The 24,504-nt window shown below is 47.8% G+C and overlaps 1 protein-coding gene across 1 annotated transcript in view; it reads left to right on the top strand.

The window, feature by feature from the left end:
- Nucleotides 1-4,544: 4,544 nt before the first annotated feature.
- The window catches only part of DTX4 (deltex E3 ubiquitin ligase 4), a 36,050-nt gene continuing 16,090 nt past the window's right edge, over nt 4,545-24,504 (top strand). The window contains exons 1-5 of the mRNA XM_010385017.2: nt 4,545-5,195; nt 14,165-14,888; nt 21,149-21,210; nt 21,575-21,736; nt 23,519-23,580. Of these exons, the coding sequence (XP_010383319.1) occupies nt 4,985-5,195; nt 14,165-14,888; nt 21,149-21,210; nt 21,575-21,736; nt 23,519-23,580 (1,221 nt within the window). The 5' untranslated portion in view covers nt 4,545-4,984. The remainder of the gene's footprint in view (nt 5,196-14,164; nt 14,889-21,148; nt 21,211-21,574; nt 21,737-23,518; nt 23,581-24,504) is intronic.

Here is a 24,504-nt window from a genome sequence, read left to right as displayed (position 1 = left end):
TATTTATTTACTTATTTATTTAAGACTAGGCTTCACTCACTCTGTTGCCCAGGCTGGAATATGTCACCATCACAGCTCACTGCAGCCTCCTCAGCCTCCCAGACTCAAGCCTCAGCCTCACGAGTAGGTGGGACTACAAGCCTGCACCACCACGGCCAGCTAATTTTTGTATTTTTTGTACAGACAGGGTTTCCCCCATGCTGCCCATGCTGATCTCCAACTCCTGAGCGCAGGCAATCGAACTCCTGACTGAGCTTCCCAAAGTGCAAGGATTACTAGCTTGAGCCACTGTGCCCAGCCCAATATTTAGAATATAAAAAGAACTCTCTAATTTCAACAATGAAAAACAAAAACCAGCAAAAGACCTGAAAAGATATCAAAGAGCATATATGGCAAATAAACACAGGGAAAGGTATTCAACATTATCAGTCAATAAGGAAACAAATTAAAAGCACAATGAAATAACACTACACACCTACAAAAATGGCTAAAATAAAATATGCTGACCAAAAAATGATGGTGAAGATATAGTGACCAGATCATGGCTATATTGCTGGTGAAAATGTAACATGGTGCAGCCACTTTAGAAAACTGGCAGTTTGTTAAAAAGTTAACATGCAACTACCCTATGACCTTGCCATTGTACTCCTAGGCACTTATCACAGAGAAATGGATACTTCATGTTCACACAAAAATCTGGATGAGAGTGTCCATAGCAGCTTTATTCATAATAGCCCAAACTAGAAACAACTTACATGAACTTCCATGGATGAACAGTAAGATGGTCCATGGATACTAGGGAACACTACTTAGCAATAACAAGAAACAAACTTCTCTTGATACACACAATTTGGATGAATCTTTCGATAATTACGCTGAGTGGAAAAAGCCAATCTTAAAAGATTAAATGCTCTATGATCCATTTATTTATTTAAGACTAGGTTTCACTCACTAGTCTTGAAATTTCAAGAATATTTCAAGAATATTCTTGAAATGACAAAATCATAAATATGGAGAACATATTAGTTATTGCCAGGAGTTATGGACAGGATGGTAGTGGGGAGGAATTAGTGGGTGTGACCTTTTAGGGCAACATGAGAAATCCTTGTGGTGCGGAAAATGTATATTGTATACAAAATGTATATTGTATAATGTGTGACACAATGGTATTACATCAATAAAGGAGCAGAATTGTAACCATTCTGAATCTTACCTGTGTCAATATCAGCAGTGGTATTGCACTATAGTTTTCCTAGAGTATTATAGGATGCTGAGGATACACAGGCTCTGTCTTGTTTCTTATAACTGCATGTGAATTTACAATTATTTTAAAATAAAAAATTAAAATGCAATGCCTCTTCTGCCTGGCTCTTTCTCTTGCCTCTCATTTATTTGGAAACTAACTTCTGTGTTGTAAGAATGTCAATCAATAACATGGACAGGCCATGTGTAGGTACTTGGGCTGATAGCCCTAGCTAAGTGCCCAGATAACAGCCAGTATCAAGCAGTAGACTCACGAATGAGCAGGCCTACAGATGATTCCAGCCACCTGCTTTCCTGAGAGCTCCCTTGAGCTAATGCTGTGTGGAGCAAAGACCAGCTGTCCTTGGAAGCCCTCCCCAAAGTGCAGATGTGTTTGAAAAATATATGCTTGCTGCTGTTTTTAGCCACCAGTTTTAGGGTGGTTTATCACATTATAATAGGTAATTGAAAAAAAGGGGGGGCTTTGTCTATGAACATTCCACAGAAAAAGAAGAGAAGTGGCTTTTTCACTGAACCTTTGTGTTAGACAATAATGACCTTTTTTGAAGTATCATCAAATTGTACCTTTGAACAGTTCAAAACTGGCTTCATAGTCTCAATTAGTGAGGTTTTATTACAGCCACCATATGTTCAAATTAAAAATTTGGAATATCATTTGGTTAAAGATTTGTATGCCACTTATGGGTACAGAAGGCAATTTGGGGGATATAGTTTGGATACTAAAATGAAATGTTGGCCGGGCACAGTGGCTCATGCTTGTAATCCCAGCACTTTGGGAGGCCAAGGTGGGCTGATCACCTGAGTCCGGAGTCCGAGACCAGCCTGGCCAACATGGTGAAACACCATCTCTACTAAAAATACAAAAATTAGCCAGGCATGGTGGCAGGTGCCTGTAATCCCAGCTACTTGGGAGGCTGAGGCAGGAGAATCTCTTGAACCCAGAAGGCGGAGGTCACAGTGAGCCGAGATCGTGCCATTGCACCCCAGCCTGGGAGACAAGAGCAAGACTTTGTCTCAAAAACTCATACAAGTTAGTATGAGTTTATTTGGATGCAAAAGAAAATTTGAACTACCTGCCTCGTTTTTTCATAATACGCATTTTCCATAAACTTTTAAAGACCCCTCTCGTGTGTGGATATGTGTATGTGTGTGTGTGTGTGTATTCACTTCCTCTTGCAAATGAATCAGACTACATACAAACCTTCTCACATGTCATAAGATATTTTTATTCTGCTGTAATACTCTGTTGTGCTTAACATGGAAGATACAAGAAGACCAGATACAAAATTAGGCTGGACATAGGCAGGTAGGCGTCAGTTTCCTTCGACCTTCCATTCGCCTTTCAAACAGTTCATCTAACATTTGCTAGTAGCCCTCTTATCTAGTTTAGAGTTTTTTCACCTGGGAGTTTCTGGCTTAGCTGGTCAGGTACTATATTTTCACTGGTTCTTCCAATATCCCCTTGAATCATTACTCTTCCCTTTTTGAGTCATACTTACCAAGACTGTAAGAAAGTTTCCTGAGTTTTGATACTTTCCATTTTTATGACTACAAATAAAACTAGCCCAATAAATGTTTAAATTACTTTTTCTTCAGTTTGACTTTTGTTTCTTTTCCAGAAAATTCTACCACCATTTTCTCCCTTCCCTTCTTTCACACTGAGACACTTCTACATGGCCTGTTTTTGTGCCACCTCTGTGTCATATAGGACATGCTATGGAACAGGCATTTTCTTTTGAGTCAGCCCAACTAAATTTTGAATACTTGCTTCCCCTCTAACTAGATATGTAATCTAGGGCAAATAGTTTAAATTCCTTAAGTCCTGTCATTTGTAAAATGGTAATAATAATGGCCTATGATAGAATTAATTGAGGTATCCTTAGCTTGTTTTCTTTTTGTTCTAATTCTGAAACTCGACATTTTAATGAGTGGTGTTGTTTGGGTTGGATTAGGAACAGTCCCCAATTAAGGGAGAGGCTGACTAGGCATTTTGGAGGTCAAGCTGTGCAAGAAGACCAGAAAGAACAAAGCTCAGAGGTCCCTTGAGCCTGGTGCCTTTAGAGGCCTGAAGAAGAACAGATCTCACACTTTCCAGATCATTTTCTTTTGTTTTGTATTTGGAACTCTGCTGGGAGAAAGATAAAGGTTAGAGGGATGGAAAATTCTAACAACTGGAGAAAGGACAGCTGTAAGGAAAGGGAGGGGGAAGCAACTCTTCTAAAACATAAAAGGGTCTTAGGATATTTATTTAAAAATTGATTATTTCAAAAGACTCACAATCCCATTCTCTAACACATAATCTATTTTTACTTTCCCACATCCTATATCTTGGATCTTGATAGACTCAATTCGTTGTTTTATGTGGTTTGCAATCTCAACAAAACAAAATTTGTGTTCTTTGACAAGGATAATGCATAATCCTGATTTCAATATTCCCTTTTAGTCAGAACCTACCTATTTAAAGTTATTTTCCATATTAACTATTGATGATCAAAATAAGTCTAGCTTGTGTTTGTCCTAGTGTTTCATAATTTTAGTTACAGAAACGATGCAGATAAAACTAATTTAACATGCGTCTTCCTGACTCTAGTACGTTGAATCTGGCCAGAAAAACCACATTTGCTCTCTACACTGGTAATAGAAATCCATCATTAGCCAAATTGCTGCATCCCTTTGGACTGGGTCTATTAGCAGAGGTTGGAGTGGCCATTGGCCGACACACGACACTTTAGGCCAGCAGGGGGCGGGTAAGCTCCAGGGCACTCGCCCGAGCAGCAGGGGGCGTGGCTTCTGCTTTCTTGACTGACAGCTAAGGATGCTGGAGCGGATGAGGTAATAGGAGTCAGTGCAAGGAAGGCGTGGGGGTGCGCGCGCGTGTGTGCGACTGTGAGTGTGCCAGTGCGTGCGCAAGCCCCGAGACAATGCGTGTCTTCAGTTCGCGCTGCGGACACTGATCATGCTCCATTAAGGGGAAAAAAAAAAAAGAGAGAGAGAGAGAAAATTACATTTTGGGGAAGGAGGCTGCAAAGTTGCGGCTGGGCGACAGTGGTGGTCCCGGGGCCGTGTCATGGCGGGTCGCTTCTCTGCATCAAGGAACCAGGGAAATACACGCGGGCGCGGGTTTGCCTTAGCGCCCCGCTTGGGAGGGGCGGTTCATTCTGGAAGGGACTGAGCAGAGCCACAGGGAGGGGGAGCTCTCCCCGCGGCGGCTACTGCAATTCGTGCGGTGAAGGGGTGGGGAGGGAAAGAGAGAGGGGAGGGGACCAGAGCGTGCCATTCCGAGCGCGGCAGTGCGGCGAGATCCCACCCCGGCGTCTGCAGAGCCCGAGGCGCAACTGGTGCGAGGGCTGGGTCCTCGCCTCCCCGTCAGCCCCAGCTCGCGGCCGCCGGGGCTCGGGCCGCGCGCCCGCGGAGTGGCTTTTGCAAGGCGGGGGCCTGTTTGCAGAGAGCTGGGCATTTGCATGAAGCGACTCGACCCCACGGAGCAGCGGCAGCAGCGGCGGACCCCGGCGGCGGCGGCGGCGGCGGCGCGCGGTCCCAGCCAGGTGGCCCCGGTGTCCCGGCCCCGGTGGATGCACGGCTGGGGAGGAGCCCATGGGCCGGAGCTGAGGCTGCCCGCGGAGGGGGCGCGCAGGGCAGGGGGCGCGGTCGAGGCCCGGAGGCGGCGGCGCAGGAGGAAGCGGAGGAGGTCGGGCGCTCGGGCCGCAGCCCCGGGCTCGCCATGCTCCTGGCCTCGGCGGTGGTGGTCTGGGAATGGCTGAACGAGCACGGCCGCTGGCGTCCCTACAGCCCCGCGGTGAGCCACCACATTGAGGCGGTGGTCCGCGCCGGCCCCCGCGCGGGGGGCAGCGTGGTGCTGGGCCAGGTGGACAGCCGTCTCGCGCCCTACATCATCGACCTGCAGTCCATGAACCAGTTCCGCCAAGACACGGGTAAGCCAGCCGCCCCTGCCCCTGCCCCGCTTGCTCCCACCTTCCCAACCTGCCAAGGTACCTCCCTCCCTGTGAACCCACCTTGGCCACCTAGTCGGCACCTCTGTGCAGTAGTGTCACCAAGAGGTAGTGGGAGGCGATTCACTCCCCTGGATTCTCGCAGAATCCTCCCTCCCCCCTAAACGTCCATGCAAGTAGTATCGGTGTTCTGGTTTTGCAAACCCAGCTTCAACCTAGTCGGTAAGAATCCACTCCCCACCCCCTTTCATGCCACCCTCCCCCCTTTTCAGCATTTGGTGGCCCTAAGTCTTTCCATGTAGAAATTCTAGGGTCGCCCCAGACTACAGGTAATTTCAGCCCTTCGCAAAGGCGTCCTGCCCTCATCCCGTGGCGGCCGGCACCTCGGCTGACCTGACCCTCTTTTGCCTCAGGCACGCTGGGGCTTGCCACACGTCCCCTCACCCCCGATCTCACTGCCTCTGCGTCTCCTGTGTGGGATGCCTCCCGGCAGCTGGGTCCTGGATGTGGGAACTAGGGGAGGAAGAAGGGATTCCCCGGAGGTTCTCGCTGCAGTCGGGTAAGGGAAGCGCCGGGCTCCCTGGGAGGAGAGACTGGGGCTGGGGTACCCTGGACGCCGTGGCATTGGCGAATGCCTCTGCTACACACTACAAGCGCGGAAGCAACAGGCCGGAGCAGATGGAGAGAGGAGGGGGAGGCTCGGGGCTTCGGAATGCATGGCAGGGAAGCCGCTCCCTTTGTCTGTGGAGGAGGAGGAGGCAGATTCCTAAGGAGAAACTGTCCCCAGGCTTCCTCTTAAAACCGTAGCCCGTAAGGAACCCTTGGTCTCCCGGAGCGCCAAACTACTATCTTTTCATGAGAATCAAGTTGCCACTGTAGCCAGCACAAACCCGCTTCCCAGCTGACCTGCCTTTCCAGGTCAGAGCCAGGAAGGGAGCCTCCAGGATGGGGTCGTGGGGGGTGGGGAGTGAGGGTTCTGCCCGAGGGAGAGCAGAACTGCTCCTCTTTGCTGGGTCCTTGCTTAATGGATGACCTGGGAAGAGTTTCTGCCTCCTTCAGTGACAGGTGGGGAGGGGGCCATTGTTTCTGGAATTCTGGCTCGGCTTTCCCCAGAGTGTAACGGAGGAGCCTGGAAAGGCCGGTGTGCTCGGGAGGAAGTACAGAAGATGACTGGAGAGGCCCTCCCCAGTGAACAGCTGTTAGAGCAGAGTCTCTCCGCTTCCTTGGAAAGCCCCCACATCCTGTGTGCTAATTAGGATTGTCATGGGAAAGGGGTATCTTTCCACCCGCATGTCCCCATCTTTAGTCATAACTCCCAGCAACCCCTTTGCCAAGGACTCTGCAGACACTGATTGATTGAGGCGAGCTTTCTGGGGAGAGGATTCTGGAAGTGTTAGAATCTGGAGGGGCTTAAACGGTGTGTGGAGCTGAGGGAGACTGGGAGGAGGAGAGAATAGAGAGGAACGTGGGGAGATTGAGAAAGAGGATTAAGTGTGGCTGAGGTAGGGGGAGAGAACGTCATTGTGCAATTTGGGTAAAGGTTGTGGAGGTGAGGGTGGAGGCATCAGGAGGTGAGGATGGAGGGGGTGTGTGTTGGGGGGAGCTGAGCCATGGAGGTGGGACCAAGAGAGAGAGAGAGACCAGCAGTTAAAGCACCTGACAGGGGATTCCAGTCCTGAAAAAAAAAAAAAAAGCAGGTTTTAGCTTTTCTATTTCAGACTAAAACTCTGCAGCATTTGGAAAACCACCCTTGTGACAGAAGGGTCTCAGCCCCTTTCCCACATTTGGGAAGGGCACAGGTGGAATCTGTGTTTGGTGGGACTTAGGATAGGCAAGGTATCTACAAAGGTTCATGACCCTTTCTACAGAAGTGAAGTTGTAGAGAAAACTGGGTGGAAGGAAAGAAGGTACGATTCCCAGGTCTGATCACTCTTACCTGAGGACAGGTTGAGTACTGCCTGGTGATGAGCAATTTAGTCAGAGGATGGCGCTCCCTGGACTTTAAACTTCAGGCAGAGAACTTGCCCTGAATCATTTTAAAGGCTGCCCCAGGGTGTGTTTATCACCAGACTGCTGTGGTTTCATCCACTCATTGCTAGAGTCAGTCAGCCATCCTGAGTACCTCTCTCCTGTGCGCCAGGCCCTGTGCTGGGTGCTCAGACACTGGGCTGAATTCCCAGAAAGGCTGGCTCTGTCAGGGCGCTTGTCAAAGAAGAATAAAAGAATCTCTGGGTTTCTGAGCTCTGAGCCTCCTCCTCTCCCTTCTCCACCAACACACACATAGTTTCTCTCAATCTCATTGATGAGGCCATGACAGGGTAGGAACTTTAAACCAGTGGCTCCCAGGCAACCTCAGCCAAGCCCTTGCAATGTTTAATTAAATTACCCACCATCCTTAAGCCATAATTCAAAGCTGGGAACCAGAAACATCCCCACAAACAAAAGAGAGCTGGAAGTCCCCTGCCCAGAGGCGATTCCTCTCCTTTTTTGTTGCCTCCTCTATATGGGGACATTTCCTGACATGAGAGCTTTGTCTTTTTAGAAGTTGCTTGCTCTGCTGCTGAGAGAGTCCTCAGGCTCTCCACTTGCCTGGGCTCCTGACCTCATCTAGCCTGTCTCCAGGGAGATGGCTGGGAGATTGCAGACACCCGTCTGCCCGCTTCTGTTTGCCCTGGGCCCTTCTCCTTCCCCAGACCACCTAGGGGTCTGTTCTTATTTGCATTCTATGCCAGTCTCCTCTAGGCATTTTGGGCTAGAGAATCTGGAAGAAGGGAAGAGACGGGGTGAGATAGATGGGACTGGCTCTTGGCCATTTCCAAAAGCCTCGGTGAGGCCTTCTCCACCTGCCATCATTTACCTTGACTGGGTTGTCCCTTTTCTGTTGTAGGGCAGTGACTGAAGAACTTTACTTCAGCATCACTTCCCCCTGTACCTTTCAACATGCCTGATCCTACCAACTCCAGGGTTTCAGTAGCAGGATGAGGAAGACCCAGGCTGAGAGTGGGGAGAAACAACTGTGGCTCTCCTTCCAGGCTCACTGCTTACTCTCTGCCCCTGAGCAAGTCTCTAAATGGTCAGGCCTCATTTTTTTTCTTTTTTTCTTTTTTTAGAATGAAGAGCAGCATTAAGATTTCTTTTTCCCTCTTTTTCTTTCCTCCCATCATGCACATCAACAGGTGAACGGGTTGGTCCCTGTGCCAGTGATGATACTGATAAGCACAGGGTGAAGGAGAGTTATTTCCAGCTCAGAGTTTCCTGTGCAAGTATTGCCTTCTTTATGTCTTTTAAAGTGGTAAGAAGTGTCAGATGGAGAGAAAGAGCTTGGGTTGAATTAAATGATTTGACAGAAACTGAGTTTTAGCCACCTCCCCCCCAACACCCCCTACCCTATGTTAGCATAGAAGTGGAGGAGGCAGGCATCCTGATGACCACATGATAGTTAAAACAATGTGCAGGATGCACCGTGTGACTGCATCATGCCAAGCACATTGCACACACTATCTGGTTTAATCCTTACGACCATCTTATGAAGAACCTATTATTATCCCCATTTTATAAGTAAGGAAACAAATTGAAAGTGATTAAGCTGCTCAAGGGTTTACAACTAGTCAATGGCAGGGCTGAGATTCTGAATTAGGTGCCCTATGTCCTATTTCTTCATTCAGTGAATAGTTATGGAGCAACTGTTTAGCGCAGGCACTGTTCCAGACATGTGGGATATAGCAATAATGGCGCATCCAAATGTTTCTTTGTCCTAGTGGAAAATTCTGGTGGGCATAGGGGATGCTGGTAAGAGTGGCCTGAGACTTCTTGGACATAGTGCATGCCCTATGGGCAGTGAGTCACTTACATAGATGTGTGTAACATGTCCCAGAGACCTCAGTGCATGCCTGGAAGGCATCGCCTTCTACTTCCCAGAAGCTGAAAGATTTTGGGTGCTTTGTAACACAGGTGGAAAATCAGTAAAATCTGATTTACTTTCTCCTTCTTCATCCTTAGTTTATGAACATCCTCCGTCCCTATCCTACTGGAGCCCTTTTCCTTGCGTTACTTCACAGATGATCTGGTTTATAATCCTGATTCTAGAAAAGCTGAGAACCAGCACATCCAAAATAAGGTGGTCTCTGAAAAATAATCAGAGAATAAAATCCCACCATGTCTGTTGTCTCAACACTTTGGTTCTGAGGTCTGCATGCTGTCTCTGACTCTCCTCTAGGATTGAATTGAACTCAACAACTTTCCCTCCAAAACCAGCTCTTCCTCTTGACATCCCTCTGACACCATTTTACCACTTTCCCATGGTCCAAGCCCAGGATTCTTTGACTCATTCTGTCATTTAGAATCTTATTTGGGCACCTAATAGGTACAGGCACATAGGCCCTGTAGCCCAGCAGCTGAAATTTGAGTGTACCTGTGCACCACTCAAGGTGGCCATTCACATGCAGATTCCCATACCCAGGCCTGGGAGATGCTGGCCTGTAGGTCTCAAGGGCACTGCTGATTCCATTCGTACCCCTGGAGATTCTGATGGAGGCAATCCTCAAACCTCACTTGGAAAGCATTTAGCTAGTGATGATCAAGTCTTACCCATTTTTTTCTCTGTAAGGTCTCTCCAGTTTGTCACCTTCATTTCATTTTCTATGCCAACATCTTTCTACTCACCTGGAGCTAATGGACAGAATGGCTCTGGTCTGGCCCCTCTTTTCTTAACAAACTTTACTGGCTCTTCATTGATTGCAAATTAAATCTATCATAGCCTGCCATTTCAGACTTTCCATACCCTCTCTGGCTCTTACATATCTTTCCAGGATTGTCTTCTTCTATGCCTTATATTTCCCTCCAATCTGCCAAACAGAGGCCACCTCTATCCTCAGGCATTCCTTTAGAGTTCTTTGACACCTTCACTCCACAACTAGCCTTGAGGTCCCTTCTTCTGAAACACTGTCCTTTGCCATTTTTACCTGTCAAAATTATTTTTGTTATACGAGCCCATGCCATTTGTTATTCATTTCTTAAAATGTTCTCCACAGTTTGAAATGCTTTCCAAACTATCATTACTTCATTCATTGAATCAATATTTCGGGGTGTCTAGGACATGCAGGCGTAGAGAATACCACTATGAGCACACGCCTTGATGCCCACTCTCATGGGATTGGGAGTCTAGTGAGGGGGACAGATGTTCATCAAATTAGACACATAAACACATATGTAACTGCACATTGAGATGAGTGCTATTAAATTTTTTAAAAGGAATGAGAATTCGACCTGGCCAGGACTGCCTAGGAGACTTCCTTGAAGAAATAAGCTTTTCCTGTAGGAAGAGCTATGGAAAAGATGCCAGAGAGTTTTGGGGAGGAACCAGCATTGTGAAGAGGCCCAGAATCAGAGAAGCCTAGCAATGAGGAGAGATTGAAGGCCAGTGTAGCTGAGATGTGCGCAGAGTTAGGCTATGAGGGGGCCATGTATGTTGGTGGGTAGGGGGGATTTAGATTTCATCCTAATGAGAAGTCATGGAAGGGATTTATGCAGGGAGGGGATGTGGTCGATTTTCCTGCCAACATGCATTTTGTTGGCATTCTCCTTGTGATACGTTCTGCCTCATAAATAGTCATTCACACACTTGTCTTCCAACCCTGTTTTAGACTGAAAGCTACTTGAGGAATGCTTGAATCTGCATTCCCCATAGCAGTTAATGAGTACTCAGTGATATGTGATAAATGATTAAATATTAAAGTAGCCAGAAATCTTCAATCAATCTCAGCAGTTTGTGGAGCCCTTGCAACTGCCAGACACTGCATTAGGCACTAAGAATGCAAAGAGCTCCACAGTGGCGTTTCTGCCCCCGCTTAAGGCAGGCTGGTATGAAAAGTGTTGCTGAAACATTGGTGCACATCAGCATAGTCAAGCTACACAGCTCAGGCTTCCTGAGGGTGGAGCCTGGGCTGGGAGAACATTTTAGGAAATGGTTGGAGAATGGCTTAAGACCTGAATGGTAAGGAGAATTTCAATAGGTAAAAATGACAAAGGAGGCCATTTCAGTAGAAGGGACCTAGCGAATTGTGGGGAAGGGAGTCAGAGAACTCTGGGGGAATGCACGAGGATAAAAGGGGCCTCTGTCAGGCAGGAATAGAAGAAAGCACAGAGACTGAGGAAAACAAACCTAGAAAGGTATATATTATAGGTCCATGGCGTAGTTTCTAGAAGTTCTGGGACAACTCTCAGGCATCTCCAGGATTGATAACAGTATTGTGTTTAAAAAAAAAAAAAAAAAAAAGTATTTTAGGCACATCTGTGAGGGGATTAATTGCACTGTCCCTGCCACCCTGGAGAGAATATCACATAGTGCCATTTAAACTCTCTAAACTTAAATTCCTCATTTGTGAAAGGTATTTCTAGGATTGCTATGAAATTTACATGGGATATGTGAGGTGCTTTGTAAGTAATAAAGATTGTGCAAATACCAATTTGAGAGCAGCAGAACGCAGCCAAATGACTAGGCAGATAGGGGCAGGTCTCCAGTGAAACCCTACCTTCAAGCCAAAAACAGCCTGAAGGCTGAAAGACTGGACTGCTGGTCCAGGATGAAACCCGCAACCCAGTGTGAGAACTTCTGTTCCTGTTTCCCTACCCTTTCCCAATTGATTCTTTCTGAATAATGCCTTTTAACCCATCAAATGTTGCCTTTTCCAGTACTACCTACACCCTGCCCCTGCCCTATTCTGAGCATATAAAAGCCCCGGACTCAGCCACATTGCAGGGACTTTCCCAATTTTGGGTAGGGGGACCATCCCTGGGTCCCCTCTCTGCTGAAAGCCGTTTCGTCACTCAATAAAACTCCCCACCTTGCTCACTCTTCGATTGTCAGCATATCCTCATTCTTCTTGGGTATGGGACAAGAACTTAGGAACTGGTGTGCAGCCAAACTTGGCCCAGGTGGTCAGAGTGAGCAGGGCATCTCCTGCCATCTCCTGCAGCAGACTGTGTGGCGGAGTGAGGCCTAGGCAGGGTGTTGCCGGCCAGAGGTCCCTGGCTTGCAAAGTGACTGAGAAGAAAATCCTGTGTCAGTTATATAGAAACTTTCTCTCTCTTTCTTACACCCCCCACCACCCTACACACACACACACACACACACACACACACACACACACACACACCCTGAGCTAAACCTTCCCCATGGCTTCTCCATCCTGCTTAGACATATAATAGAAAATAAATTACAATAATAATCACCAACTTTCATTGAGCTCTTGCCATGGTGACAGGTGCTATTTTTGAGTTTTATATTCATTTCTTCATTTAATCCTCAAATCCACCCTTTGAAGTCGCTACCGGGGACTCAAACAGATGAGGAAACTGAGGCTTAATCACACAGCTGGAAGGGACAAAACCACCCCTGTTGGCTCCAAAGCCCATACTCTTTGCCCCGAGCAAGCTGGGCACTTAGGAAGGAAATGGAGACAAACCAGAGAACTATCGCCTCCCCCTCCCCTGCTCCCCCATCCAGATACCCCCATGTTCCCCAGCAGAGGCCCTGGTGATGAATAGGGGATTGTTCTACTTCTCCCTTGTGCCTCTGAATGTTGATGTTTGGGTCATTAAGGGGCTTGGAGTTGGGGTGGGGGGCGGGTTATGACCCTGGCAAAGGCCTGAATAGCCATTGTTTCTTTTCTTCCCTCCTTGAATGGGATTCTGTCCCCAGTCTTGGTATATCCTTCTAGGTTGCAGGAGGGGTGGGTCAGAGGCTGGTGAAGGGAGCCTTTTCTCACCACTTTGATGGATAGAGCTTAAGCTGACAGATGCAGAGATTCCAGCATCCCAGGGGCCCTCCCCAACCTGCCCACCCTACTCTGAGCCAGGCATCTTTAGCCTTAATGTTGATACCATGAAATGAGCCCTGATTGAGAATGGGTCAGGATTCAGGTTTTGAGTGAGGGAGAAAGAGGCAACAGTTACAGGTTCAGTTCCCTTGCAGTCCTGACAGTTCATATCTGCTGTACCATTACCATGTAATAACCCTGACCTCTTCCTGGCCCCAAAGTGATACTGTCAAAATTAAGACAATCCTATCTTTAGGAGGGTTTGAGCTTCTTAAAGAAAGACATCAGATAAATATAAAATTATTCTCATGACCATTGAGAATGTTACTTTTGCTGCTGATATAAGACTTAATGTTGGGAAATATGAGAGAGTTTTCCCAACCTGATTTCCCATCTCCTCATAGTAACACACCGTTTTTTTTTTTGTTTGTTTTGTTTTTTTTGACAGCATTCATAAATGTATAGAGATCCAGCTCCCTCACAGCCACTTCTGGGCAGCCTTCCCACATGGAAGCAGAGTCTTCCCTCAGTCCTCTAGGCTTCCACAGCCCTGTATTCTTTTCCTCAGGATTCTTGGCACAAGAGCATTTAGAGGAACAGAGGAGAAGGAATATGATCATTATGAGCACCTACTGTGTGTCAAGGGCTTTACATGCTTTAGTGCATTCATAGGGTTCACATGAAATCCAGAACCTGGCATGTACAAATACATATTTGCTGGATAAATAAGTGAGTCATATTTAATTTGTACAAAAACTCTAGGAAGGAGTTATCTTGTTTCCCAGGAGGGAAAGGGAGGCTAAGAGGTTCTATAATAGCTAGTAAATGGAATGAATTTAGCTGCAAACCAAGTTGTCCTGACTACAAACCAGGAGGCAGTCTTTCTGCTACCTTACACTGCCAGCCATATCCTTCATGTCATAACTCATCTGCTTCTACCCTTGTTGGACTGTAGACGTCTTAAAGGGAAAAAATGAGTTTCATTCAAACCTGGCACTTCAGGCAGTGTCATGCCCAGTACACAGTAGGACTTGGTTAATGTTTGCCATTATGGCAATGGCATGACTTGTTAATGTCATGCCATTCATGTAATTGCATGCTGACTCTGACCTCTCCCCTATCCCACCCTGGCAGGAACTCTCCGCCCAGTTCGCCGCAACTACTATGACCCCTCCTCAGCCCCTGGGAAGGGCGTGGTGTGGGAGTGGGAGAACGACAATGGCTCCTGGACGCCCTACGACATGGAAGTGGGCATCACCATCCAGCACGCCTATGAGAAGCAGCACCCCTGGATCGACCTCACTTCCATTGGCTTTAGCTACGTCATTGACTTCAACACCATGGGCCAGATCAACCGTCAGACCCAGCGCCAACGCCGCGTCCGCCGGCGCCTCGACCTCATCTACCCCATGGTCACGGGGACCTTGCCTAAGGCTCAGTCCTGGCCAGTCAGCCCTGGGCCAGCCACCTCGCCCCCCATGTCCCCCTGCTCTTGTCCCCAGTGTGTCTTGGTGATGAGTGTTAAGGCAGCCGTGGTCAATGGCAGCACTGGACCCCTACAGCCGCCGGTGACCCGCAAGAACTTGCCCCCTCCTGGAGTGGTCAAGCTGCCCCCACCACCAGGCTCTGGGGCCAAGCCACTGGACAGCACAGGCACCATTCGAGGCCCGGTGAAGACCGCCCCATCACAGGTGATCCGGAGACAAGCCTCCAGCATGCCCACTGGGACAACCGTGGGCTCTCCTGCCAGCCCCCCAGGACCCAACGGCAAGACCGGAAGGGTGGCCCTGGCCACCTTGAATCGTAGCAACCTGCAGCGACTGGCTATTGCCCAGTCCCGGGTGCTGATCGCCTCTGGGTAGGTGCTTCCACAGCTGCCTCAGAGCATTTACTCACAGCAGAGATAGGCTACAGCAGATCTTCTGGATCAGAAGAAGGAGGGGCTGCCAAGACTTAAGCTTCTCCTCATCTTGTGCTGACCCCTGGCTGCAGGTGAAGGCAGCGTGGTGTGGTGGATGAGGGAGGGTTTGATGCTCAGGCCTCTGATCTGGACTCTGGTTGAGACTGGCTCTTACTAGTCATGTGATTTAGGACCAGATCCCTAACATCATGGAGTCCTAACTTTCTCATCTGTAAATGCTGGCAGTAATACTCCTGTTAGGGTGGCTGTGAGGCTTAAAGAAGATCGTGGCCAGGCATGGTGGCTCATACCTGTAATCCCAGCACTTTGGGCCACTGAGGCTGGAGGATCGCTTGAGCCCAGGAGGTCAAGGCTGCAGTGAGCTGTGATCGTACCACTACACTCCAGCTTGGGTGACAGAATGAGACCCTGTCTCAAAAAAAAAAAGAAAGAAAAAATAAGATTGTGCCTACTAAGCAATAATAGGCAACATTAATTGAACTCCCACTGTGTTATAGCTTGGGGTTTTATCATCTCTTATAATCCTTGCAACAACTCTATGAAGTAGGCAAGTAGGCGTTATCCCATTTATAGGTGAAGACAGTAGATGCTTGCTTGTTCAAGGGTACATAGCTAATCACTGGCAGAGAATGGGATTCAGACTTTAGGACATCTGACACTAGAGCCCAGATTCTGACTCTGCTGTGCTTCTCTTCTACCAAGTGCCTACACAATGCCCAGCGTTCAGTAGGTGCAAAATAAGAGTTTCTTTCCTGTAGTCTCTCTGGAAGCCAGAGAGGTGACTCCAAATTGAAATACTGGCCTATTTTTAGTGATGACTTATTATGTGCCAGGCACTTTTCATACATTGTCTCAGTTATTTCTGTGACAAACTGTTGATGCTGTAGGTCCTGTTTGTATTGCTTTTTATGTTCTTGATTTTCCTGATCATAAAATTGAAGTGACCCAGGTTCATATGGTGGCTGCAACCTTTGCCTGCCAGCCCCTGGTGTCTCAGCATCTCACAGCCACCCAGTCTTCCCTTTCTGTCTTCAGAGAGGCCTGGCTCTCCTTGTTGCCCCTGATCCCAGCTGATCAGGATGGTTTTCGATTGCATTGGGTGCCTAAGTCTGAAAGTCCAGGCCACTCTAAGAAGGTTGTTTTGATACTCGGCTGGGTCCCTGCACACAGAGGTTTGGCACTGGGAGGAGGAATGAAGGAGGGTGCACCACAGGGTGTGAGGAGTGCTGGATTGGAAATCCAGAGGCCCAGCCCCTACTGCTACCCCTGTCACTGAGGTAAGCCACAGAATCCAGTGGCCTTACCTACTCCATGGAGTTATCGGGAAAATCTCCACTCAGGGAGTTGGCTCGTTGGCAGTGTGTTCTCTTACTCTGTGATCTAAGTGTTAAGCACAGACGTCCTGCTCAGAATTGATTTCCCAAGGAGAAACACAGAGCTCATGTATTATGCAGTAGGGGTTGGAACCCAGGTTTTGGTCTCCTGATCCACTGTTCTTTTGGCTAAAGCCCAGCTCCTCATTGTACACAAAGGCAGTTTATAAAAGGCAAAATGCTGGCGAGATGCATGAGATTTTCATGACTTCCCCTGAGATGGCAGAAGTGTTTGGGAGCGGGGAATGGATGGCTAAACCCTGCTACTGCTTAATTTCTCCCCAGTTTCACACAGCACCATCCTGGGGGCCTGTGCTGGATAAGAACACGTCCTCCAGAAACTAGGACTGTCTGGGCTTGAACCCAAGTGCCTTGCTGTGTCACTTGGGGCAAGATTTGCATCCCCTGTCTTCAGTTTCCTCACCCATAAGATGGGATAGTAATAGTAACTTCCTTTTACAGTTGTCATGAGGATCAAATGACATGCTAAGTATATAGACTTAGCACAGTACTTGGCACATAGTAAGAGTTCAGTCAGTATAGGCTGCTGTCATTGTAATTGCTGTTATTATTGTTAACAGGTATCCATGTAGTTGAAGTCAAAGCTGAGTAGAGTCTGACATCCCACCTTGTCTCTGGTGCCCTTGACAAATGCCAAGTGACTTCATGCCATCACTGAGGGAGAGGCACCCAGGTGGCTTTGAATCTTGATGAGGAAGTGGAGTCAGCAGCTTTATCTATCTTCTTTATTTCCTCTGCCCGCTAATAGAATTGGGGCTAGAGAATGGGTGGAGGTCTGGGAAGCACAGTCTCAAATGGGCTAGAGAAACAAGTTGGTTTTTTTTCTCTACTCTGTTTTCCTGACGAGGGAGGCCCCTGTCTACTCCTCTCGATCTTCCAGCCCTTTGCTTTTCACCTCTTACCACCTCCCTCACCCCCACTCCCATCTTCTCCTCCAGCCTTTCTTGACCATTTAATTAGCGTGTTTATTCCCTTTGTCTGGCATTGCCATCGACCTTCTGTCGCTGCAGGGCCCCTTCCCCCCACCCCTTCTGCCCATGACCTCTTCCAGCAACTTTCCCACGGAAAAAGGAAGACCAGGGAGGGCGGGAGGAGTGGGATGAAGAGAAAGGTTTGGGGGCAGGAACAAAAGATCCTGTGAATTATTCAGAGACAGAAGCAGGGGTTTTCTAAAGGGAAGTAAGAAGGGGGCTGTGCAGTGGAGGCAAGCGCCACCCCTCTAGCCCCCTCCTCTAGAGCTGAGGATTCTCTGTCTCCAGCTAGGCCTCAGTTGCCGTAGAGACAAGATCCTTGTCCTGCTGGAGGATTCCTGGGCTGGTGCATAACTCCGAGAAAAACACTGCTTCTCATCGTGGTGCCTACAGAGATATCCTCCCTCCCTCAAAACTCCTTTCTCTGCCACCTTGCCAGCTCTCTTCTCTTGTCTTAGTTTTATGTTTTAGCGATAGAAACAAAACCTTGGATCCTGCATGTTGGGGAACAGCCCAACTGAATGGGGGCAGAAGGTGTCTTCTGATTGGCCAAGAAGCGGTTAGGACAGACAGTTTTGGCTGATGGAGTTGCCTGAAGGATGTGAGATGCGTGCCTGCCATTGGGTTGCTGTTTTCTAGGAGAACTCAGGCTTTTGTAGCTGGGGCCCCAACAGGGTGTGACCAGCTGGGACTTGATGGGCTGTTCTCCAAGGTTTAACCAGTAATAGTGGGGGAGGTGAGATCAGGTGTTGCCAACTCAACCGTCTCAAGTACTACCCAGCACTCAACTTTATGCTAGATATCCATGACCTCAAGAATCAGAATCAGAAAATTGGCACATTAGCGCAGAAAACGTCTTTCTTCAACCCAATGCCCCTTTTATACTTGGGAGGTAAAAGCATAAACAATCACCCAAACTTGCATAGGGCTCGGCTGTTTACACAGTTATTTGACCTAGTTCCTAAATCCTCACAGGGCCGCCGTGGCGCAGATATTTAGGATGCCCTGTTCCCAGCTGTGGTAACTCAGATATGGTCAACAAAACGCAGAGAGGCTGTGTGGTTCTCCCAAAGGCAAAGCAGGTCAGTGCTGAGCAGGGCTAAAACAGACTCCCTGACGCCAGTGCAGAGCTCCTTCCATTACACCGTTCTGGATTTCACAAGCAAATATCCCCTCTTCTCCCCAGGCCCCTCCTTCCCAGAGCCCAGTGACAAGCCCACCTACCATGTCATTCCTCTCCTCAAGTGGCAGGGACATGTATCTCTCCCACCTATTGAACCCACAGTCTTCTTGTGTGTCCCAGGTCCACATGCAGGCCCTTCCCTCCCTCTCTCCAGACCTTACCCCTGAGTTCTTGAGCTGCCTGAGACGTGTGGTGTTCCAGGGATTGGATTATTTCCTGGTTCGCCAGATTGGGTGTGGAAACCTGCCAGTCCAGTTTATGGGAACAAAGGTGGCTTTTGTCACCCAGATCACAGCTACTTATCAGCTGGAGTGGGGGGTCTGGAGATGGCGAGGGAGAAGGCAGGTGCACGACTGAGCCCTGCGTGCTGCCCCCTGCTGGGGAGCTGGGAGCAGGACACAGGAAGCCAGGTCTTTTCCCCAAATCTGTCCAGAAAGAGCTGGGGGAGGAGAATTTGCCATAAGTGGGGGACTCAGGGCTTGGGTGGCCACCTTGTTTTCAGATATTGAGGTGGGAAGTTGTCAACCAGTTTCCTTGGCACCTTCTAACCCAAGACCCTCACAGTTTTACAGATGAGGAAATTGAAGCTCAGAAAAGCTAACTACCTTAGCGAGAAACTCCTGGCAGGGATGGGACTTGAACCTGATTTTCCTGACTCCCCATCCACCATACCATGCCTGGCCCTGGGGAGCAGGTCACAGGGTCCAGAAGCAAATCCATTCTTCTTTTCTTGGCCCAGTTGCCCTTGTTTTGTATTCAGCTTTCTCTTCCATCCTCCCATCCTGGTTTGATTTATCCTGGGGACAGTTTCAGAAGAAAAGTGGCTTTGGGTGGCCTGGTGAGACACAAACATTCCCATCCCCACATCTGTTCTTTCACATCCATCTCCCAGCATTGGTGCACATGTCGTCATCCCTGGGAAGGGACAGAGCCCCAGGCAGGCTCACAGTAGCTTAGAGCTGGGGAAGCACCTCCCTTACAGACATGAGGGGAAGAGACAGACCCCATTGCTTGGCGTGGAGGTCCGGTTGCAGCTTTCCGCATTCCTAATGGTGGGCTTATTCATTACGCTCTCTGAGTTTCTGGTCTATGTTTGCAGTGTGGGATGTTACAAGGATTACATAAACAGAAGAGCGCAGCGTAGTAAATGGGCTCTGGTGCCAGATTTTCTGGCTTAGCTGTGTGATCTTACCAAGTTTCCTTAACCTCTCTGAGCCTCAATGTAGTTGTCTCTAAAATGGTGTTAATAAGTGCATCTCTTGCATAGGATGCTGGAAGGATTAGACAGGTTTATATGCTGTGAGCAGTTGGAGGCACTCTTGGGAGGAGGTGAGCTCTGTGAATGTCGGCAACTATAACATGTGAGTGAAGAAGGGCCATGAACTGTGTGTTCACTCCTGACCCCCAGCATTAGAAATAGCCAACAACACAAAGTAGGGCTCAATAAACACTTTTTGGATGGATAAATCAATACACAGATACTCTTTTTTCCCTCCTTTTGCTTTCCCAGCACCATCCTGCCCTCACAGCAGAGCTGCTGGCTTCGCAGGCTGTCTGCCTCCTGGAGTCATCTGTGATCGGGTCCATTAGCCTCTCCAAGCCCAGCTGCAGGAGTGTGGGTGGCAGAAAGGATGGCGCAAGACCCAGCCCCATGTGTCCCATATTTTCCGAGTCAGCGCTGTGGGGGGGTCGCGCCTTTCCCAGGCAGCTGCGCCATCTCCTCTCCAGCCTGGCTGGAGTGGCTGGGGAAAAGGATAGAAAGGGGAGGAGGTTTTGCCTCATATTTATATATGTCTCAGGGCAAAGGAGACTAGACAGCTGTTCTAGCAGTGGTTCCAAATGTTGGGCTGGGGATTGCTACATCTGCATCCTCTCAGGAGCTTTGGGAAATGCAACTTCTTGTGCTCCACAGGTGGATATTCTGGTCTAGATCTGGGACTCTGTCCTTCTAAGAGCATCTTCGGTGACTCTTGTGTGTACCCTGGTTTGAACTTGCTTCTTTGTATTTTCATTCCTTCAACAAATATCAATTGGATGCCTGCTAGTGCCTGGCTCTGACCAAAACAGACAAAGATATTTTGCCCTTGTAGAGCCTGGATTCTAGAAGGTGGCATAATAAGCAATAATTTCTTTTAAAGAATCCTAAGTAGAGCAGGAGTCCTGGCGTGGGATGCAGGGGTGGGTAGCAATATTCAATACGATGGTCTCAGGAACCTCACCTGGTAGGTAGGATTTAAGCCAGGACTGAAGGAGTTGTAGGAGGAAACTAAGCAGTTGTCTGGTGGAAGGGCATTTTGGGTACAGGGAACAGCATATGCAAAGGCTCTGAGGCAGGAATGCACCTGGCTCCTTGACAGCTGAGTGACATGAGAGGAAGCAAGATGAATAAGAGAAGCTGGGTGGCAGTGTTGGCAGATCGTGCCAGGCTCTGTAGGCCTTGCTAGGACTTTCACTTGGACTCTGAGTGAACTGAGGAACATAGTTCTGAGGTTCTGAGTGGTGGAGTGACACGGCCTGACTTCGGTTTTGAAGATGCCACTTCCTGCTGTCTGCTGTGTTATGCACTTACTGCATTTTATTAGAATTAAATACTAGTCCATTTTGTTCCACATGTCAAAATGACATTGTATCTGCTCTTTCCTTTCACAGGGTCCCCACAGTCCCAGTGAAGAACCTAAATGGGTCCAGCCCTGTCAACCCTGCCTTGGCAGGTAAGAGAAACCCCAGGATGCTCTTGGTTAAGGTAGAGAAATCAGAGTGATGAAATAGGTCGTGAGCATTTGTGGGACAAAAGGAGAGAATCTGGATATTAATGAAAGCAAATGGTGATTTTAGGAATTGCGTGGGAAGGGTATGAAGAGTTTGGAAAAGAACTGATTACTGAAAGGAAAACATGCAATTGAAGATAAGTGAGTGAATAAGTAAGTTTCTGGGGAAAGTGCAGGGTAGAGAATCCAGGAATTAGGAGAACTTTCTCCTGGAAAGGAGGAGAGTAGGTTAATGAGGAAAAGGAATTTGGGGAATGTTGAGAGCTAAGTCTCCAGTCCTTCCTCACCCATGCCCTGCCCCTTCCAGGAATCACTGGGATCCTCATGAGTGCAGCGGGGCTGCCTGTGTGTCTCACCAGGCCACCAAAGCTGGTCCTACACCCACCCCCCGTCAGCAAGAGTGAAATAAAATCCATCCCAGGGGTTTCCAACACGAGCCGCAAGACCACCAAAAAACAAGCCAAGAAAGGTACCAGCCTCTTGTCTCATGGGGTACTGAGAGTCAAAGACTTGGCTCTCACCCCGACTCTGCCTCCACCTCCAAGGGTCATAGCCACGGCTTCACCCTCTGTGCCTCAATTTCTGCATCTGCTAAGTGGGCCTAACCAGTAAATGTTGATGATTATACCAAAGCTGATTGTGTATGGATCATATGGAAACACCTTGAGAAATAAAAATATATAGTGCAAAAGTGTAGAAACATAAAAATATAAGGTGTGGTACAAAGAAAATATGTTAGAAGAGAAAGATGACTTTGGCATTGGAACCGAAACAGACTGGATTCAAATCGTACCTTTGTTTCTTGCAAGTCGTGTGACCGCATGGAGCCCCTATTTTCTCATCTTTATAATGAAGTAAAAATAGTCACAACTGGTATAACTGGTATCCAGCAGGTATATCCTGGAATGCATCAATGACAGGATATGGTCACTGTCCTGTGTCCCCCTAGAATGTACAGATGCTCAGAAATCCTCCTTTAGGAACCCCCTCCTACCTGCACACAATCCAGCAAGGAAGGGGTCACTATCTGTACCTTCCTAGCACTGTAGGACCCCAGCTTAGCTCTGTGGCTGGTCTTTCTGGTCACTGGCATTAGTTGTTAAATTTGACCATCTCCCTAAGCCCCAACCTTGCAAATTTGTGAAGTTTAAATTGGATCATATGTGTGTGGCACTTAGCCCAGGGCCTGGCAAGAAATAGGCTCTTAATTACTAGAGCTTAATTCTTACAAGAGAAGCAGGGCAACCAGAGGAAAGGGCCTGCATCGAAGCTTCTGGCTGTTGCATGATCCACTTCCTCAAACCCTTGTCCTACTTTTCCAGTCTATCAAGATTTCCCTGCTTAAATGGGCTCAGTTGCCTTGCTCATAGTCTTATAGGAAATAACAGCATTTTACACTTTCCCACTCTTCCTGTTATTATTAATAGTGCATATCAGGCCCTTATCTGGCAGAGAGCTAAAGGGCATTACATCCATTTGCTCATTCAATTGTCAAAGCAACCCTTTGAGGTAGGTGCTATTGCTCATCCCCATTTCCTAGGTGAGAAAACAAAAGCTTAGAGAAATTAAGGGAGTGGCCCAAGGTGGGACTGATTATTTTTCAGGCTGTATCATCCCATCCTCTACCTTCAGGTTGGGCTACCTTTTAAGAGTCCAGTCCCTCCAAAAAATCCCTAAATCATTGCAGCCCATCAGGATGATTCCCAGAGGATCATCCTTCCCCTGCTGCAGGGCTGTGCTTGCTGGCGGTGACAGTGTCATCCACAGCCAGGAAAGATTGTTCTGGAGTTGTGGTTCATAACTTCCTTGTTTCCCAGAAAAATAATCTCACTTTGGCACCACATTATAAATTGAGACTATACTTAGCAAATTGTAAAATGAAGGTGGTAAGACTGCCTAACGTCTACTTAACGTGTAACAGTTTACAAAGTGCTGTTAACAAATCATTTGATTATAAGGAAGGGAAACCCACTCAAACCTTCTCAATTAAAAAAGTGGGTTTGTTGAAAACAGGCAGAGAGATGTCAGAAAAGGGACTGCAAGAAGTAAAGCCTTCTCGTCAAACCATCTCACTTGCTTTTCCACAATCCATACTCTCTTCCATGTTCTTAACTTCCATTGCAGAAGGAATTCCTCCCCTTTTTGCTTTTAACTTGCCTAATAACTTCCCCCTCTGTCATGCCTAGCATGGCAAGGCTGTTTGATCTCTTACCTGTGCCTTGGTGACCAACTGAACCTCCTGTCTCTGCAGGTAAAACCCCAGAGGAAGTGCTAAAAAAATATCTGCAGAAAGTCCGGCACCCACCAGATGAGGTGAGTTCAGAGTTAGGAGAACGGATTCACCTCTCCATCACCCACACGCATTTCCTCTGCCGTTGTCGGTTTCTACGGGATATGGCAGGGGCTTCATTCCAAGCTCTGATGGGTACAAAACTGGTCAGAGCTGACACTGAGGGTTCAAGGGCCATGGTCCAGAGCTGCAGCTGCACCTCAGTCTCTCCCGCCTCCCCCTTCAACCTAGTGCTGGTTGATTTTAAGCTACCTTAACATGGCAGTCTCAATTTAAGAAAAGCAGTATGGTAAGCCACAAGAACTCACCTTAAAATGGGTTTGATACAGAACAGTGATTCTCAAACAGAGACAATTTGGCCCCTGAGGGAATATTTGGCCACGTCTGGAGACATTTTTGGTTGTCATTATTCTCGGGAGAGGAGATGTCACCAGCACCTTGTGAGCAGAGCAGAGGCCAGGGATGGTGCTAACCGCCCTACAATGCCCAGGACAGTCCTCACAGCAAATGATTGTCCTCCCCAAAATGTAAATAGTTCTGAGGTTTAGAAACCCTGTTGGACATTTATTTAAATAGCAGTCCCTCTGGAACAGTTAAAACACAATTCCTTTACATTCCTTTACAAGTTCACTTCAAGTAAAGCTCGTCAGTGGGCTTGTCGACAGCATTTGTTTCCTCCATAAGCCATTGGAGGACGAAACAGAAGGACAGTGCGTTGTCATAGCTCTCATGATTATGATAATTTAGGTGATGAGCCCAAGTTAATCAGTACCAGGAATTATTTCAGGACGTTGTTGTGTAAAATAAGATAAAATGATGTTTAGATTCCAGAAAGCACATATACCCTGATTTGTGGACGTTTTAGAAGAGAAGTGGTAAGAGCTCATCTGACCTCTGAGATCATGTGGAAATCTCCCAGGCTGGATGAGAGCTGATGGCCTCTCTGC

This window comes from Rhinopithecus roxellana, chromosome 15 (genome assembly GCF_007565055.1).
Source record: "Rhinopithecus roxellana isolate Shanxi Qingling chromosome 15, ASM756505v1, whole genome shotgun sequence".
NCBI classification, from domain to species: Eukaryota; Metazoa; Chordata; class Mammalia; order Primates; family Cercopithecidae; genus Rhinopithecus; species Rhinopithecus roxellana.
This window is presented reverse-complemented; position numbering and strand designations above follow the sequence as displayed.